The 18,631-nt window shown below is 59.1% G+C and overlaps 2 protein-coding genes across 7 annotated transcripts; one reads left to right on the top strand and one right to left on the bottom strand.

The window, feature by feature from the left end:
- Positions 1 to 2: 2 nt before the first annotated feature.
- AKNA (AT-hook transcription factor) lies at positions 3 to 10,056 on the top strand. 4 transcript variants are annotated; one of them, XM_015878732.2, is made up of 20 exons: positions 4 to 133; positions 2,624 to 2,954; positions 3,054 to 3,736; positions 4,141 to 4,215; positions 4,424 to 4,574; positions 4,689 to 4,846; positions 4,925 to 4,984; positions 5,223 to 5,326; positions 5,429 to 5,638; positions 5,705 to 5,878; positions 5,963 to 6,188; positions 6,268 to 6,374; positions 6,488 to 6,711; positions 6,783 to 6,906; positions 6,991 to 7,161; positions 7,540 to 7,634; positions 7,722 to 7,988; positions 8,081 to 8,191; positions 8,279 to 8,435; positions 8,541 to 10,056. In XM_015878732.2, exons 2-20 carry the CDS (start codon positions 2,726 to 2,728, stop codon positions 8,743 to 8,745), a joined length of 3,531 nt encoding a protein of 1,176 aa, XP_015734218.1. In that variant the 5' UTR covers positions 4 to 133; positions 2,624 to 2,725; the 3' UTR covers positions 8,746 to 10,056. The 4 variants fall into 4 exon arrangements, with proteins under 4 accessions (XP_015734219.1, XP_015734218.1, XP_015734220.1 ...); XM_015878734.2 differs by lacking the exon at positions 7,722 to 7,988; XM_015878731.2 differs by having other exon boundaries at positions 7,540 to 7,988.
- Positions 10,057 to 10,815: 759 nt separating this feature from the next.
- STXBP1 (syntaxin binding protein 1) lies at positions 10,816 to 18,233 on the bottom strand. 3 transcript variants are annotated; one of them, XM_015878740.1, is made up of 19 exons: positions 17,803 to 17,852; positions 17,605 to 17,686; positions 17,285 to 17,361; positions 17,090 to 17,168; positions 16,705 to 16,808; positions 16,066 to 16,214; positions 15,725 to 15,809; positions 15,490 to 15,620; positions 15,169 to 15,276; positions 15,019 to 15,079; positions 14,712 to 14,777; positions 14,508 to 14,588; positions 14,286 to 14,424; positions 14,091 to 14,200; positions 13,893 to 13,994; positions 13,140 to 13,225; positions 12,892 to 13,046; positions 12,160 to 12,283; positions 10,816 to 11,240 (listed from the first exon to the last, which is right to left on the bottom strand). In XM_015878740.1, the coding sequence occupies exons 1-18, from the start codon at positions 17,845 to 17,847 to the stop codon at positions 12,174 to 12,176; spliced, it is 1,770 nt and encodes a 589-aa protein (XP_015734226.1). In that variant the 5' UTR covers positions 17,848 to 17,852; the 3' UTR covers positions 10,816 to 11,240; positions 12,160 to 12,173. The 3 variants fall into 3 exon arrangements, with proteins under 3 accessions (XP_015734226.1, XP_015734229.1, XP_015734227.1); XM_015878741.2 differs by lacking the exon at positions 10,816 to 11,240 and adding an exon at positions 18,214 to 18,233 and having other exon boundaries at positions 12,156 to 12,283; XM_015878743.1 differs by lacking the exon at positions 12,160 to 12,283 and having other exon boundaries at positions 17,803 to 17,847.
- Positions 18,234 to 18,631: the final 398 nt, after the last annotated feature.

Raw genomic sequence — 18,631 nt, 5'->3', positions numbered from 1 at the left:
GCGCTGTGATTGGTGGAAAGAGGCGGGGCCGGGGATGATGGCGCGGCCACGCCCACCCCACGGCGCGCCACGCTATTGTCCGACCGGACCGGGAGTGGATCGGAACCGGGTCGGGGCGGGTCGTGCCTTATAGGTGAGCGGAACCGGGCTGAGATGGGAAGGGAGGGGGGGTACGGGGTGATGGAGCACAGCCCGGAGCTGGGCGGGCACTGGGAGCGGGGCCAGCGCCGCGCAAAGCCGCTCCTCCATGTACGGAAGGGGGGGCACGGCTCAGGGGCCCCATCGTGGGGGTGTTTTGGGGTGGGGGGCGGCCGGGGACACTGAGCTGTGATGGAGATACGAGTGGTGGCACTGCGGGTCCGGATGGGGCTCGGGGTGTGACCGTGGGTTGGCTGCGAAGGGGGGGGAACTGCGAGGAAGTGGTGGGGGCCGCCGGCAGCTTCAGTTCCTGGTTTGGAGGAAGGCGCTGAGCTCACCCGGCTGCGGTCACGATGGGGCTGAGACATCCCCGAACCCGGCCCCACACACCCCATCCCACCCCCGGGCTGAGGGTCGCAGTGACAGCGATCCTATAACCCAGTGCTAATATCCCAAAGGGACCCTCAGCTTTAAGGGTCGGAAGATGGGAGCGATGCTGTCCCATTGGGTGGGGATTGTAGCACCATCAGTCGGTGCTACGGGACCCCTCACTCCTTTCCTCGCCCCGCTGAGTTGCAGTTGTCCCCTGCACAGTGTGAAACACAGCGATATTCTTTTGGTTTCCACGATCCCCCCCTTCTCCAAAAATAAAAGAGGTTTGGGTGGAAACGCGTTCAGAAACAAAGCCCCTCTACCCCCAAACCCGCTCCCTGCAGGCAGCAGCCGGGACTGAGCCGCTAAATCCCCCCCTTCCCCTCCGGCTCTGAGCCCTGCGGGGCTGTCGGAGCGCTGAGCTGTGTTCCTACAGTGCACCGAGGCGTGATGGCCGCTTGAACCTGCTCTGAAAGGCATCGGCTGCAGCTGGGGCTATGGGGGCTGAGAGACCCCCCGACCCCCTAATAGGGATGCTTGCTCCCCATCACTCCGATGATGGCTCTCATCCCCCCCTGGTTTGCCCCCATAGCTGTCACCAAGTGGGAGATGTGGCACAGCCCGGCGTGCTCTCAGCAGGGTAATTAATCCAGCCTGTTAGTGTGTAGTTAGTGTGTAATTAGCGGCACGAGGAGCAGAGCTCGCACAGCTCCCGGCTGCTATTGAAACCTCAGCATGGCCCCATGTTGGGGGTGTTGGGTCCAGGGTGTATCTATAGGGTCCCCGAGTGGTGCCCTGGGGATGGCCCCAAACCTGCTGCAGGAAAAGCCTCTAATCCACCCCACAGCCCCAGAGCTGCAAATCCCTACTTAAATCCCACTATTGGGGTGGGTGTATATAGTGCTCCCACTGCCCTGCTCTGTTTGCCACAGGCATTGTGGGCACTGAGTGGACCCCAAACCCTCCAGCAGGGCCCCAGCAGCACGAGGCTTTTCCCCTATATGCTGCCCCAACAGCACAGCTCTCCCCACCCCGAGGCCCTATCCCCGTGTCTGTGCTCCTCGGGAGATGCTTTGGGCTCTGCATCTTCTCAATGCGACTAAAGAGCAATTTTGGCTCTGTTCCCTGGCCGGGTTGGGATGGATCCAACCTCAGATCCTGGCATAGAGCAGAGAAAGCGGCCCCAAGCCCTACAGCTGTGCTCCAGCATCAGCCCCAGGGGGGAGCAGGGACCCCCAGAGTGAGATGGGGGGGGGGGAGTGTGCTGCTTTGTGGGCTCAGCCCTTGCTTGTGTGCTCAGAAACCACAAAGCAAAGGAAAACAATCCCGTGTGTGTGTATGTTTGTGTATTGGGTTTTGCACTGGGGTTGCTGGGCAAGGAGCTGAACAGAAATGCAAAACCACAGCAAGCTCCTGACCCCCCCCCCTTCTTCCTCTGTGTGCAACTGGGGCTGCCCCAGTTGTGCCTGGGCTGGGAGTGATGTAGGGTAGGATGAGCTCTGCCCACCCCCTCCTGCCTCACATCCCTCACGCAGGATGGAGATGTGGGGCTGAGAACCCTGTGCTCATTGCATGCATGGGGGCACGGTGCCATCACTGCTCTTGTGTTTATCAGCAGTGACAGCTTATGAGGGGGGGGGACAGGGCTGCTGTCACACTGCCTTCGCTGTGTCAGCTGTATCCCAGTTTCCAAAGGGGGTCAATTTCTGGTGCCCATTGGCAGTGCCAGGTCCTTGCTGTGCCCTGTGGTCCCACTGAAAGACCCTTTCTTTGTGCTGTGCTGGTGGCCGCATGGTGACAGCCTGGGGGTGTGTTGGGGTGGGCTGGGGGCTGTGGAGCCCTCAGGATCAATGGCTCGGTGCCATTCAACACAGTAACCCCGCAGCGTCTCCACCCCACGGCTGTGTTTTGTCCCTGGAGCTGCTGCTATGGGAACCCTGGGGACACAGCTCCAAAGGGCAGGTCCTGCTCACAGGGCACCCGTCCTGTCCCCCAGCCCTGGTTCTCATTGCCGTGGGCTTGTGGCTATCTTGGGTTCATTGGGGCACAGCTCTGAGCTTGGGTTAATGCCCTTGAATAGAGCCTGTTTAACACCTTCCTTCCCTGCCCCCAGGATGCTGAGCAGAGCTGTGAGCCACACTGGTGATGAAGAAGAGGTCCCCAGCTGCCACAGTGCCATGGGGAGACACAAGTGACAAGGACAGCACGGGACACCATGGGCAGCTCCTCACCTTGGCTGCGTTGGACGCAATCGGAGCTGGGCAGCCAGGAGCCCAAGTGCTGGGAGGAAGAGGAGGAGGAGGAGGAGGAGGAGGAGGAAGACTTTGAGAGGCACATGGATGAGAATGGAGTCATTGGGCTGGGGGCTGCCACTGCGGAGCTCAGCGACCCACAGGACTCAGGCTCTGAGTGGGGACAGGAGGTGGCTGGGAGCCCAGTATGGGGTGAGTGCTCTCTACTGTCCCTAAACCTTTGGGGAAAGAACTGCCATGTTGGGGGGGGTCTCAGGGGTGGTATATGTTGGTGTCAGTGCTGCTTTGCAGGGGACGGTGAGGACCTGGATATGGGGTCCCCAGCAGAGCCACGCTGGTATGAACATCAGGACCTGACAGAGGAGGAGGAGGAGGAGGAGGAGGAAGAGCAGGGCAGCTCTGAGGAGGACGAGAGGCCAGAGGGGCCCTGGGGAACAGAGAGCGATGGGGACCCCCATGCTGAAACCCCCCTGAAAGCCCCGGGTACCACCACGGATGGCGGTGGCACCTCAGGGCTTTCAGACTCCAGTCCCATCCCCAACACCCCCCCACGCCAGCGCTGGGGTTGGGGCAGAGCCAGGGACCCCAACCAGAGCCCCCAAACTCCACAGCAGCCCAAGCCCAGCCGGCTGTCCCCAAGCCCCCGGCATCGCACCGACACCAAAAAGCCAAAGGACCCCACAGACATTTGCCCATATGGCCGAGGGCGGCTCAACCACCCCCTGCCCGACCTCTCCAAGGTGGAAGCACGGGTGAAGGTGGGGCAGAGCTATCGCCCACCACCCAGCAGGGCCCTGCCTGCCCACACCAGACCCCTCGGAGGTCCCCTTGTCCCTAAATCCCCAGCTGAAATCGTCCGGGAGGTGCTGCTGAGCAGTGGGGAGGGGGCCCCTCCACGGCCCTCTGCCCCCCCTGGAGTGCCGCAGGAGCTCCGTTCCCCCAGGCAGGCCACTGCACTGGTGCAGCAACTACAGGTAACCCCAGAGCTGGACTGGGATGCTCGTCTACCCCCCTTTTGTTGCTTATGTCCACACGTAAAGATGTTCCTGTCCCACCCCCCCGGGATGCCCATGTCTCCCTTGGGATGCACATGTCCCCTCTGTGATGCTCATGTCCACCTTTGGTTTCTCCTGTCCCCTGCCAAGGGTGTTCCTGTCCCTTTCCATGACTTAGGATGCTCATATCCATGTCCTTGGAGTGCTCATGTCCCCCTAGGGATGCTCCTGACCCCATGCAATGCTCCTGCCTCCTGATGCCCTTCTGTTCCCTTAGAGGAGAGGCATGTTCCCATCACCCCCCACCCCCGTGCAGGTGTGGCAGCTCTGTGCACCCCGGGGTGCCCCCCCCCCCATGACATGGTGACATGTGCCCCCCACAGGAAGATTACCACAAGCTGCTGACCAAGTACGCTGAGGCTGAAAACACCATTGACCAGCTGAGGCTGGGGGCCAAGGTGAGGAGGACTATGGGGATGTCTCTAAATATAGGGGTGGGAGGGATGGGAACAGACACATTGCTCTGCAGGGCTCGGGGTGTCCCTTTGTCCTCCTGCATTGCCCCATTGTGCAGGTGGGGAGACTGAGGTGGCTCCGGGTGTCAAACCAAGTGCCACCTTGGCCCTGTTGCAATGGGGTTGGGGTGCTCACTGTCTCTTCCCTTAGGTGAACCTTTATGCTGACCCGCCGTGTGCCAGCTGCAGTGCCCACACTGGCACCATGAGTGGTGGCTGCAAAGTGATGGCCTTCAGCATCCCACGGGCCAGCGCCGCAGCCATCAGCACAGCCCCAAACCCACAGCTCCCCATGGGTGGAGGTGAGTGCCAGGAAACAGCCTGCCCCAAACCCAAGCATCCCACAGGTGCCCCCATAGCAGGGGAAGCAGTGCTGTAAGTCGCCAGCTTCATTTCTCTTCTGTGTCCAATTCCAGCTCCAGCACCACAACCAGCAGAGATGGGGGCATCACTGCAGCCCCATTCGCCTCGCTCCCCCCCAGGGGGCTGCCCCACATGTGTGGGGCCGTGCTGCTGTGCAGGGCCACGGCTCACACAGACACTGGCAGAGCAGACCCGCAAGTTTCAAGCACAGGTAAATCATGGGGGCAGCCCCCAGCAGGTGTAAGCAGTGGGGCTCCTACCCCTTCTCTGCCCCTTCTCTCCCACCCAGGTGGATTCCTTTGAAGCCTGGATCCAGGCAGGGAGTTCTGTGCCACAGGAGCAGCTCCAGGTACACCCTAAAGGCCCCATCCCATTCCCAGGTGCCCTATTCCATCCCTAGTGGTCCAATCCCATCCTAGATGCCCCATCCTGTCCCCAAGGGCCTGTCTTGTTCCCATCTTATCCCCAGGTGCCCCATTCTGTCCCCCCCAATCTCCCATCTCTTTCTGCATCCCTAAGCCCAGAGGGTGCAGACCTCGGTGCTGTGGGATCACTGCAGGGGATTTGAGGTTCCCTTTGCACCGCAGCGGTTCCGGAGGCTGCAGGATACTCAGGATGCACTGGAGCGGGCGTACCTGGAGGCACGGGAGGAGCAGAGCATTGGGGATACAGGGAACTTCGACCCGGAGCGGTGAGCATGGGTTGTGCATTCCCTGGTGTTGAAGCACTGCTCAGAGCCCTGCATGGGAGCAGCCCCAATTCCTCGTCCTTAATGATGGGCACTGCATTGCAGCACAGTGGAAGGGGACATCTTCTGCCTGGGGATGCGCCTGGAGGAGCTGAAGGAGCGTCTGGAGCGGGCAGCACCAGGGAGCCCTGCAGTGACAGAGACCCCCCCTGGCACAGGGGATGCAGAGGGGAACAGTGACACAGTGGGGCTGCCCCGACCTCTACGGCACAAGCAGCTCAAAGCAGAGGAGGATTTTGGGGATCTGCTGCAGCAGTGAGTGTCCCTCAATGGGAGGTGGAGGGTGTGGGGGGCACCCTAAAATCTGCCTATGCCCCCCAGGTACCAGCGCCTCAAGTCATTGCCAGCATCACTGAGCTTGGAGCAGCTGAGCCTGACGGGGAGCACAGCACTGGAGGATGCAGGTGGCACCATGGCAGGGGACAGTGGCCCCGTGGGGGTCCTCAGTGGGGCACAGTCACTGGAGGAGGGCACCGACCTGGAGACCTCCCCCTCGTAAGTGTGGGTGCCATTGGGTGGGTTTGGGGTGAACAGCCCCCTTGGCACACCTGGTGCTCACATTCACTCCTCTCCCCACAGGCCCCCCCTGCAGAGGAAAGCAGTGCCACTGCCCCACTCTGAACTCCCACACCCACAGGGGACCCACGGCCGCCTGTCCCCTGTCACCACCCCGCTGCCCCCAACCACATCCAGGCTCCCGCTGGCATTCCCTGAGCCTTTGCCATCGCGCACAGCTCCATCCCACAGCAGCAATGGGACAGGGAGCACAGCCCCTCAGCACCGTACCCTCAAGCCCTGCCACCAGGTAAGTGCTGGAGGGGTCCTTGACTCCGTTCCTATGCCTGGGGTGGGTGCACATGGCCCCAATCCCACTCCCTTTACAGGAGCAGCGCATGGTGTCACCGGAGACAGACAGTGGCTTTGTGGGCTCGGAGAGCAGCCGGGTGTCCCTGTTGGCACACACCCCTGAGCATCAGCCACGGGGCACTGGGTACAGCACCAGCACTGCGGGCTTGCTCCATGCTATGGGGCACTGGGGGGGAAGAGGCAGGGGGTGGTATGGGTGGGAGGTTGGGGCTGCCCCACTGACACATCCCTCCATAGGACGCATGGTGTGCTGGAACCCCCTGTCCCTGCTCCACTCCATCCACAGAAGAAGGAAGCTCCGTTGCTGCCCCCCAGGAAGGCACTGAAGGGTCCCTACTCAGCCCCAGGGCACGCTCCCCCCCCAGGCCACAGCACGGCCCCCAGCACCCCCTCACCGAGCAGCTCCCCATTGCGCTGGGCTGGCAGCCAGGGCAGTGAGCTGGGACCAGAGGGTGACGGTGGTGAGTGCTCAGCCCCCAGCTGTGTCCGTGCCCCACACTGTTCCACTGACCGTCCCATCTCTGCCCCCCAGCTCACTCTGATTCAGAAGGAGGAGACAGGAGCTGCGCCAGTGGGCACCCCCCCGGTGGGACACCCACCTCGCCATCCCCAGCTCCAACTCACCGCGACCTGCTGGGATTCCGTATGGAGCGCGAGTGAGTGAGCGCAGCCCTGCCAGCAGGGGATGGAGGGGCTGTCCCTGTCCCTCAGCATCCCCTCACCATGCCCTGTCCCTACAGCCGGGCCATCCGTGCGCTACAGGACGAGGTCTGGAGGCTGCGCCTGCGGTTGGAGGAGAGCTTGCACCGGTCCCACAGCTACCCCGAGGGCAGAGCACCCCACATCCTCAAGGGCAGGAGGCAGCCAGTGGCCAACAGAGCTTCATTGCTCCAGGATGCAGCACCTGTGGGGTAAGTGGCTGAGGAGAGACCAGATCTCCCCAAAGAACACTAGGTTGGTGGGTCTAGAAGCTCCTGTCTCTTCCCTTAGCCCTAACTCTTACTCATTTTCCTAGCTTTAACCCTAACCCTTTTCCCTAGCCCCACTCCCCTTTTTCCCCCATCCTTTTATCTCTAACCCTTTCCCCTTGGACCTGAGTGGGGCTGTCTCTGAGGGGGTCCATGTGCCCAGCCCAAGTGAGGGCACACACAGGGGTTCCCAGGACACAGCGGGGTCTCTTGGCAGCATCTTGCTGAGGGGTCGCACACCCCACATTTCTCCCTTTGCCTCTCTGCCATGGTGCTGTGCCCCACATCCTGCTTGTTCTAATGTCTCCATGCCCTCTGCAGGGAGCAGAGCCCCACTGCACGGGACAGGGTGACCCCAGGCGGCCCTAAAGGCAGATGGGCATCGCTGCCACGGGATGGGACAGCACCGGACCTCAGTGAGTGGGGACAGCGGGGACCTCTCCAAACGGAGAGGGGATGCGGTGGGGATCAGCTGTGGGGCACAGGGGTCCTGTTCCCTTCAGCCCCCCAGTTGGACCACTCGCTGCGTGCACACGGTGACAGCCGGCCCCGAGCTGCCCCATCTGCACACAAACGCCCTCGCAGCCCCTTGGGCTCAATGTCACTGCGGGCACAGCAGGCGGCTGAGCGCCGGGAGCCCGACCCTGTGGGTACAGCACATGGCCATGCCCACACTGTGTCTATGGGGACACAGCACAACCCGGCACCACCCCATGGGGAGCCGAGTGCTGCGCCGTGCCCCCATTGCCACCCCAACAGGACAGCAGCAGGTGAGCAGCGCATCCCTCCTGCTTCCCACTGAGCCCCATGCATGCTCCATCCCCTCCTTGCTGTTTTTCTATATATATTTGCATCCCCGCAGGTGCCCAATCAGTCGATGCCACGCAGCCTCAGCACAGCAGCATCCCCAGGACCCCCGAGCGCTGCCCCACGTGCCGGGCACCCCATGGTGACACCAACAGAGCCACAAACGGTGGGTGACAGCTCGAGGGGGAGGAAGATGGTGTGGTAGGGAGCAGGGAGCATCACACCCACCTCACCCACTGCCTCCTCCCCACAGCACAGCGCAGCACCAATGGCACAGCCCCCCCGGAGCCCCACAGCCGTCCCCAGGCCGTGCAGCCGGAGCAGCCTGCAGGGTGTTGGTACCTGGCGGGGGCACCTCCTGTCGCCTACCTCACCCCCATCCCCGTGGTGCCTTATGCGCCCTCAGTGCTGTAAGGATGCTCAGTGCTATGGGATGGGGTCAGCTTGAGCTGGGCAAGGGGGGAGGGACTGATGAACTTTCCCCTCTTTTCCTTATATCATTACTCTTCCCTCAGGTACTGCCCCCCATCCGCACCTACCTCAGCCCCACACCGTGCCCGGTCCCCACCACTCTCAGACCTGGAAGAGGACCTGGATCGATCCCTGAGCGCAGCAATGGCAGCAGCACGTCGTGCCCGCGTCACCTCGAGGCGGTTGGGCCGGGCACTGGCAGCTGAGCTGGGCAGGGCACGGGCAGTGAGGGGCTCCTGCCTTTTCTGAGCCCCCCCCACCCTGCTGCCCATCCCATTTAGGATTTAGGTTTAGGTACTGTCCATGCACCCTGCTGTGCCCAAGGACCACTCTCCTCTCTGCACTTCTATGTGGATCTTTCCCCAGGGTACCGCTGTCAGAGGGTTGGTTGACCACATATAATGTGTGTGTCTATCTATATATAGGTACATTGCCAGCACAAGCCTCAGGGCACCTGAAGTTTTCCCCATTACTTGATGCTGCACGGCCCTGCAATGTGTGTAGTGGTGCTGGCTGAGGTTGAAGGGCTGCAATGAGGGGGGAATGTGGGGTCCCTCCCTGCACATGGCTTCATGGGAGCCAGACTTGTAGTGTTCCCTTTGGGATTCCTAAAGAGATTGGGAGCTTTTCCTTTGCAATGCCAAATCAATACGACTTTCCTTTAGGCTGGTAGAGTAAAATCAGCCCTGTGAGCCCCATGCATGGGCAGATCCAGCCATGTGGTGGTACCCAGCACTCCTATTCCCCTTTCTTTATAATAAATGAATGCCTATTTTTGTAGCACAACTGCTGTTGCACACCCATGGGGGATCCTATTCCCACTGTAGGTCACCCAGAACAACCCCCCCTTCCTACCCCCAGCATCCTCCTAGCACCCATTAACAGGGGTGTTTGTAGGTCTTACCTAAAGTGCCCATGTCCAACTTGTTTACCCTATCTTTTTCATATAATAACTTATTCTTTTTTGGGGGGGGGGGGTCCTAATTAAGACCCCCCCATAAAGCACTCACAATGAGCCTAAGAGGGCCTGCATTCAAGCAACAAGGAGGAGCAAAAAAGATGCTCTTCCTCACCTCTCCTCTTTTATAACCCCCCCCCCTTGTTTTGTATTGGGATAACTGCCTATTTTTTAACCATAAAATAAACGGCGTGGTTCCGCTCGTGGCTTTTTCTCCTTCCTCCAAGCGAGAGCCTCTGTGCACTACAGATGGAGATCGCGTTTATTGAGTCACCGAGTGCTTTAGTACAGAACAGAGATATACAGAGATGATACATGTTTGTGCTTCACCACTTCCAAACATTGATAGGTTTCCAGTAACTTCAAGGTAAACAAGTTCCAAGACCGGACCAGTTTTGGTTTTTGTTTCTCTCTTTTTTTTTTTTTTATAAGTTTTCCTTTTTGATAAATTATTTTTTTTTATATAAATAACAGAAAAAAAAATAATAATAATAATTAATAATAACATCCAACGTAAGGGGATCTTGAAGCCATCGCTAAACATAAGGAACTCAAAGAGGGCAGGGGGGGGGAACCGATGAATATCAGTGCAATGATAACAGCCTTTGCCCTAAAAATATATCTTTAACTTTATGGGCAAGGAGCAGATGGGGAAAAGAAGGGGGGAAAACCACCACCGAGGCAAAGGGTTGGGGGGGGAATATGGGATCAAGGGGTCACACAGCCTTCAAGAGGAACAGAACGAAAGGAAGAACCCCAAGATATCGCAGTGCGTCTATTGGCGGGTGGGGGAGGGAAAGGGGAAGGGGGGGGGAGTACAAAATAAGAGGAGTTTTGGTTCAATCACCATACACCAAGCTGTAAGAACGGCACGAGACACATTGAGTCATTACACAGAGTCCGCTGGGGGGGGCGGCACTGCTTATGGGGTGGGGGGGGGTTTGGGGGCACGAGCGGGGCGGGGGCCTCATAGCTTCCTGCATGGGCACACACATAGCAGGGGTATGGATGTATGTGTGTGTGTTGTAGGGAACCCTGGCGGGGGGGGGCAGGGGAGGGGGCCGTGCATGGAAAGGGTCCCGGCACCGGGTCTGACCCTTCTGGTCCCTTTGTGAGGGCTTGGGGGGGGGAGGGGGGTGTATGGGGAGAGCCCCTTTCCCCCCCTATACCCTGTGCTAGACGTTGGAGCACATCTGGTGGGAGGGAGAGGGGGTTCTGCCCATAGAGTGAGTGGTGAGAGAACACAGACAGTGGCACCACAACCCATTATGGGACTAATGGGGGGGGGGGGGGGGGGGGGGGGGGGGTGGGGGTAAGGCCATGGGTCTGTCCAAGGAGCTCACAGGGTAAGGGGGGGGGGGTAAGGGAAGGGAATCTGATCTTTTTGCCACCTTCACTGCTGGGAAATGAGATCCTCAGATGGGCACAGAGATGATGATGATGATGATTTTTTTTTTATCTTTTCCTTTTTAAAATGGGATGCATCGGGTTTTCCCTTAATAATTTTGCATTCGTTGTCTCTTCCCTGCGGTTAAATGAGATTTGGAGGGTCAGGAAGGGAGGGGGGGGGCTCAACACAACAAGAGAAAGCTCGGCCGGGCCGGGATGGGGACAGGGATGGGACAGAGGTGTGCCCCAGGCCGGTGCCCATTGGGGGTACAGTCGGCATCGGGGTTGGGGGGGGGGTCTGGCGGCGTTTTCTTTTAACTGCTGCTCTCCTCCTCTGTTTTATTGAGCTTCTTCAGCGTGTCCAGCAGCTTCTGTGGGGTGAGGATGTGCGTGGACCCTATGGGGCAGAGGGGGGTCATAGGGTCAGCACTGTTTCTGTAAGAGCTTCTTCCCCCCAGCTCCATGCCCCGCTCCCCATGGGGTCCCTGGTCCAACCCCCCAACAAGCAAGGTCTTACCTGGAAATGCTTGCAGAGAGATGGACGCCCATGGGGGCTTGGAATGGGGAAAGGGAGGGGGTGGGAGGGATGAGGGGATGGATGGAGTTGGAGGGCAGCGGGATGGGGGGAGGGATGATGGGGACCCTCCTGTCCCCTGCCCGCATGCAGTAGATCCTGCTGAACACCACCACGGGCACCTGGGGGGGTGGGGGTGCACTACAAGGAGGGGCTCAGTGCAATGAGCATCCCAGGGTAGAAGGGGTTAAGAGAGGAGAGGGGTAAAGGGGTCCTGCCTGCTGCAGCCCCACTCCTTCATGGCTGCACCCCCCAGTCCCTTCCCTGGGTGTCCCCATGTTCCCACTTTGCCCAGGGGCTGCACAGTGTGCTCCAGTGCTGGGTCATGGAGCAGGACCTGGCTGGCAGCACCATGCACAATGAGATGTACCATCCCTGCATACCCCATTGGGGACAACACACAGTCCTGGCTCCATCACGGGGCACAAAGAATCCGACAAACCCATCATTTCCTACAGAACCAGGAGCTCACACCCATCTCTCCCTGAGCACGAGGACACCGCTCCGCACCTCCCCGAGTGGGGGGACCCCATCTGCACTATGGGGAGCACATGGCATGGAGGGGCTGCGGGGCCGGGCATGGCAGCGGTGAGAACTGCAAGCATTTTCCTCATCCAAAAAAACCCAAAATCATCAAAAAGGAAAAAAAAAAATCAACAACCCAAATGATAACGAAAGAATCAAAGAAAGCCCTTCAGGGAGGAAGAGTTTCTTTTTTTTTTTGTTAGTTGGCTGCCTTTACTTGGTTGCTTGGGCTCACTCCATTGCTGGAGCCTGATCCTCAAATGAGACCCTAGTGGAGTCCCTGAAGTCGGGGTGCCTCAGGTCCATGAGAAATTTGGTGGGAGTGAGAATGTGAGTAGAACCTGCGGGAGAACAGAGCAGGCTGATGGCCTGGCCGTGCCCCAGGGGGAGCTGCATGCACCGGGGCCGGGGGGCTCAGCTGTGGGTTCTGCTTTTGGGGTGAAGACAAGGGATGAGCTGCCCACCCAGAGCACACAGGGTCGGTCGCGGAGCGGTGAGGGATGAGATGGGTGAGATGTGGAAGGGGGTTGGCACATGGATGGGGTGCAGCAAGGGGCTGCCCCTGCCTGGCCTGGCCCTGTCCTGCTCCCTGTGTTGTGCTGCACACACAGCACACACTGTGGTTGGCGTGCCAGTTTGCACACCGATTTCTCCTTGCAACAACCCCCATGACACACACACACACACACAACAGCTCCTGCAACAGGAGCAACTCAAGCTGCAAAATATCCTCTTCCTCCCCTAGCCCTGCCTGTGCTTCAGGCAGCAAAACTCACCAAGGAGATGCAAAGGGGGCAAAGAGAGGGGCCCAAAGAGAGTCCCCGGGGGGGGGGGGGGGGGCTGCCACCAGCAGGACCCCCCCTGCCCTGCTCACGTGGTCACCTGGAGGTCAATGCTGCAGGGTGAGAGTGGGATGAGCAGCGGGGAGTCGGGCAGGGCCCCCACTCACCTATTAGCACCTCCCACTTGCCGCTGGCTTGCGTCACCTCGTAGGCGCAGCGCATCTCGTTCATGCTCACCCCCCCCAGGATGAAGATGATGAGGCGGGGGCCGCTGCGGTACTCGCCGGGGGCCTTGTTCTTGTGCCAGTGGCCATAGCGGGCACTAAAGAGAGGGAATGGGGTTAGGAAAGGAAATGGAAGCACAAGGAGGCTCACAGGCCCGTGTGTAGGGGGTGATGGCACCAGGAGGACCCACCTGACAGCTGTGGTGCTGAAGGAGGCAGAGGAGCGGGTAGAGATGTACGGGTAGTGCTTGGTGTCCAGCTTGTCCTCGATGGCATCCTGCAGGGATACAGCCCCGTGGGGCTCAGCCAAGTGTCCCCATTCCCAGCCCTTGGTGGTCCTACCCACAGGCCCCCACAGCACTGACACTAAGCAGGTAAAGCCCTGTCTATAGGTGCAGTGGGATTGGGTTCAACTCTGATCTGGGAGTGAGCTTTGGGTGCAAAATGAGGTGAGTACACTTGTGCAGCTTAAGAACTATTAAAGCTGGGGCAAGCAGGGGCTGGGCTGCAGTGACATCCCACCATAATATGGCCCTGGGGTTGGTCTGTCTGTTGGTGTGAGCGGGTGGAGATGCTCACATCATTGGAGCACACTCAGTGCCTGCAGAGCCCCATGGGGATACTCTGATCCAATAGGAACCCAAGGGAATGCAGCAAGGATGAAGAAAAGGCAACCCATGCTTTGGCTATCCCAGTGGGTTGGGGCTTTGCACTGTGGGTGTGCACAGGAGCTGTGCCAGCACTGTGCTCTCAATGCTGTGCAAGCCCAGCTGGGGCTGCACACTGTATATATAGGACCAGGAATGCTACCAAAAACATCCCCACCTTGCAGCAATCACAACAAAACTGCCAGCACTGACACTGCAGGGAATGTGCTGGGGAGATGTGCTGGGGTCTGGGCTGGTCACCAACGCACACCCCATCCCATCCCATCCCCACCTCACCTCCATGATGTCCTTAATGACGGGGGTCCACCGGGACAGCTGGTAAGTCTGCTCACTGATCCGTTCCTTCCGTTCTGGCTTGCTCCGGCGCCGCAGGGTGGACTGAGGGCAGAGAGGATGGGGACACAGTGGGACATGGAGCCACTCCATAGGGATGTGTGCAGATGGGAAGGAGGAAGGGGGGGGTTGGACACTCACGTCTGTGATAATGGGCACCCCAAGGTGGGCCATGTTGGTGATGATCTCGCTGTCCTCAGCCGGGATCTGGGCGTGTTGGATCAGCTTGTTCAGGTTCTCCTCGGTGATACCTGCGTGAGAAATAGGTGAGCACTGTCTCCTTGGGACACCCACCTTGGCAGCCATCACATTTGGCTCCTCCTGGCCCCCTCTCACCGTTCTTCAGGAAGATGTACAGCAGGATGATACGGATCTTGTCATAGGTGCTGACATTCCCATCCAGCAGGATGGGGACAATGGCCCTCATGGGGTCTTTGATCTTCTCACCTTCAGCATCGGTGCCCATGGCCAAGTCCTGCAGAGCACATGCCCGTCACCAAGGCTCAGCACTGAGCTGCTGTCCCCATGGGGTGCAGGGAGATGGCAGGGGGACAGTACCTGTTCCACTCGGCACAGCTTGTCCACTGTGCCCTGGTAGTGCTTCATGCAGTCCTCAGCCAGGTGCAGGTGAGTGGAATACTGCAGAGACACGAGTGGTGTGGGCACCCTCATAGGGGAGTCCCCACCTCAAAGCCACCTCTGGTGCTGCCCATGTCAGCTCAGCACTGATGACTCTACCAGGACCCTTCCCCTTGGTGTTACCTTGCTGAGCTCCTTCTGGTACTGTGGCATCTTCTTCAGCATCTGGGACAGGTCCCTCATGGTGGTCTGCAAGGGAAGGGGATGTGGTCACAAAGAAGAAGGGCACAACCCTACCAAGCACTGTCCAAGCATCTCCTTCTTTAGGAGTCTTGTTCTCATGCTGGGGGATCACTGTTCCCTATTTTCTCAGCCCCCCTTTAGCCTTCCCCCCAGAAAGGGACCCATTGCCCCATCAGGCTTCGCCACAGCCCTTGGCGGTGTCCTCAAGAGCCTTGGCCATGCATGAGCTCCCACTGGGAGATGTCACCTTATCGCCCGTGTTCATCCTCTTGCTTGATGAAAACTCCTTCAGGGACCGGGTCACCTCCCTGGGGACAGGAGGAGGACACGACCATCAGCACAGAGGGAGCCAAACCACAGGGCTGGGTGCTGTAGGGCAGCCCATAGGGACACTCACTGGGACACCTCAGCAATGTGTTTGTGGCGCAGGGAGACCCACAGGTCATCATCCTCATCCAGAAGCACCTCCTTCACCCGCGCCTCCCCGATGCCACTTGTCTCATACCTGGAAAGGGGAACAAGACACGTGGTCACATGTGGGTCAGGGAGGCACGGAGAGACATGGGGTCATACAAGGCATGGGGTGACACAGGACAGGGTGACAGGGAAGGATCACAGAGATCAAAGGTTGGAAAAGGGCAATGGGCTGAGGGTGGGCAAAGCTGCCCACGCCAGAAGGCTGCCAGCACCCAGCTCCCCACCAGTGGCACTCACTCACTTGTAGACATCATTCTCGATGGGCAGCAGGTCATAGCTCATGGCCTGAAAGGTCAGCTCGTGCAGCACTGGGGAAGCGGGGTCGAAGCCACGATCCAGGATGAGGAGCTGGGAGCGAGCCTTGTCCGGACCCTACAGAGCCACCAGCAGGACCATCAGCAGGTGTCAGGGTCCCCAATGCCATCCTGAGCTGATGTACAGCAGTGAGATGCCACCCCAACCCCATCCCCACTCACCTCACCCATAGTGGGGTCATCAGCCTTGTAAGCATCCAGCTTGTCTTGGATGAGCTGTGCCAGCATGGCGTTGTCCTTGTAGTCCCTGGGGAAGGAGGAAGGGATGTCAGCCCCCGGCTGTACAAAGGGTAGGGAGGAATTGCTGTGATGTCCTTGGCTCGGGGGAGAAATGGAACCTGAGCATTATTTGCTGCTCCTTTTCACCTCTCCTTGGGGAACACGATGCTCTGCTTTCCCTTTGTCTATCCCACAGGAGACACCCCCTGGATTCCAGGCTCCTGAACCCAGCTCTGCAGAGCATCTGGCTTTAAGCCTTCCACTTCCCAACCCTGCAGCCTTACCCGCGGTACCGCACGGCCGGGTATTCCTTCAGCGTGGCACACAGAGTGGCAATCTGCTCTGCCAGCCTCTCCAGGATCGGGTTCTTCATCTGTGCCTTGTGTGGGCTGTAGAAGCTTTGGAAGGAGTCTGCTGAATCCAGGGAGTAAACCTGGGGAGGGCAGCAGGGGGCGGTCAGAGGGGACGGGCTGTGGGGAGATCCTCATGGGCTGGGACAACACACCCCAACACAAACAGATATGGGGTCCACATTCAGTGATGTTTGGGGTCCCCATTCAGTGATGTTTGGGGTGTCCTGACCCCCCTGTCCTTCCCTTGCTCTTGGGCTGCCAAAGAAGCCCATCTCCCACCCACCCTCACCAGGATCTCTCCCAGAATCTGATGCCATCTGTCCCTCCCTGTCCCCCTTGTCCCCACAGCACCCGGTGCCCATGGCAGTGCAGTGCCAGGAGGCAGCACAGTTGCTAAATCCCCACAGCGGATCAGCCCCGAGACATAATCAAAAGAGACAGAGCGCAGGGAGCAGCGCTGGGATGGGGATTGTGTTGTCTTCATAGCTCTTACAGAAGCACTGATGGGGGGGAGGACCCAAGCATCCCCCTCCTGGTCACATGCAGAGGAAATCCCCAGCCCTCACCTACCTGGGACTCGGAGGGCAGGAAGGCGATGTTGATCTCGGTCAGGGTCTTGATGACCTTGGCAGCACGGGACTTCACCAGCTCATTGAACAGGGCATCAGGGCAGGCTGCAGGGAGCAGGAGGAGGAAGCAGCACTCAGGGCAAGGTGGCCATGCTCCTTTGGTCCTGCTCTGCTCCAAGCATCCTTCCCACCCTGCCTTCTTGTGCATGTTACAGTGGCAGCATCATTCCCTTTTCTTGGTTTGCATGATGTATTTGCAATGGAGGGATGTGATGCCCTGCCCTTGGGAGCAGGGAGCCCAAATCCCACTTTCAGTATGCAGAAACCTGACCACAGGCTTCTCCTTTTCTACCTGCCAATGCCTCCAGTGCCCTGCAGGTACTCACAGTCAGTGAAGAAGACATGGGCTGCTCTGTACTTAGAGGTGGGGGGGTCCTTGAAGTCACTGATGAGGGAGTGGACAGACTGCAAGAGAGAAGAGAGTGTAGGGGCTGGGCAGGTCCGCCCTACATCCAGCCCCATAGGGAGCCCTGCACCCTGTGCCACAGCCCATGGGCACCCACCCCTCCACCCCAGCTCACCTTCTCGGAGGGTGTGATGAGATAGACAGCCTCCAAGCTGGGCAGTGGCTCCCGGCGCTTGTTGATGTCCTCCACAACTGGGGGGGGAAACACAGGGATCATGCCAGGGTACATGGAGCCCATCCCACTGCAGCCCCTGGGTGTCCAATGCACCCCCTGCCCACTACAACTATATGCTGCACCATAGAAGTAAGGAACAAAACAGCCCTGGGTGGAGCAGTGGGTTTGTCTGTGTGGGAGGAGGGGACCCACAGACACTGTGTGGGATGGAGAGGGGTGGCTGTATCCCACAGAGAGAGATGCACGGCACTGGTACTCACTGGTGATGCCCTCCGTCATGATGTCGGTCATTTTGCAGCAGGATGACAGCATACGCATACTGAGCTGGTCCACCACCAGCACCTGGGGGACAGCAGCCATCAGGTAGGGATGGAGCAGCAGGGAACAGCCCCACCTGCTCCAACCCCTTCCCAGCTCCATCCTTCCCACCCTCCTTCTCCTTCTGCAGCATCTCTCACCTTCCATTCCCCCTTCTTCTTCACCTTCCGGATCACATCGTGCATAATTTCTGCAAGAGGAGGAGATGGGGATGTGGTGAGCACCCTGAGCCCAACCACAGCACCATGAGATGCTCCATTCCCTGGGGATACATGGTGGGGGTGTTTTGGAGTCTGGGTTGGGGGGGGTCACCCCCAGCACCTACACATGGCACTCATAAGCTCAGTGGGGAGCACTGAGCCCAAAAGTGGGTGGTAAGGGGGCAGGGGGAGGGTCCCCTTGGGCTACCCACGTGGCTCAGCCCTAATCTGAAGCACCAGGACAACAACTGCGGCTTAAGGGCTCCTTTTAGAAACAAGAATCAAGCGGCCTCAACCTGCTCCTTGTAATCCCCCACAATCCCATTTTACATCCCAGCCCTGCATGCTTACACAACCAGCTGGGGGCCGTCTCTGTGCTGTCACCATAAGGCTACCAGGGCTGCTCCTATAGGATGGGGGATGTCACTGTTGATGGCTCACTCAGGTGTGCACCAACATGAGCCTACAAAGCTGTGACCTTTCCCTGGGCTGCCCCCCATTATAGAACAGGGATGTGCCACCAAACTGCCTGGTCAGGTTAGAGTCCATCAGCTGCAGCATCACATCCTCAGCTCAACACTGCAGGATTCTGATGATCCCAGATCCCCAGGGAAGGGATGGGTGCCAGCAGGAACCGAGCTCGGTGACGGACATTTCCGGATCCTGCTGAGGACCTTGCACTCTCCTCATTACTCATGTTTGGCTCCTTCTCCAGAGTGAAGATCCAGGAATAACAGTTCTGTTTACCAGCACGTCCCACACCCTGCAG

Source organism: Coturnix japonica, chromosome 17 (genome assembly GCF_001577835.2).
Source record: "Coturnix japonica isolate 7356 chromosome 17, Coturnix japonica 2.1, whole genome shotgun sequence".
In the NCBI taxonomy this organism is placed as follows: Eukaryota; Metazoa; Chordata; class Aves; order Galliformes; family Phasianidae; genus Coturnix; species Coturnix japonica.
This window is presented reverse-complemented; position numbering and strand designations above follow the sequence as displayed.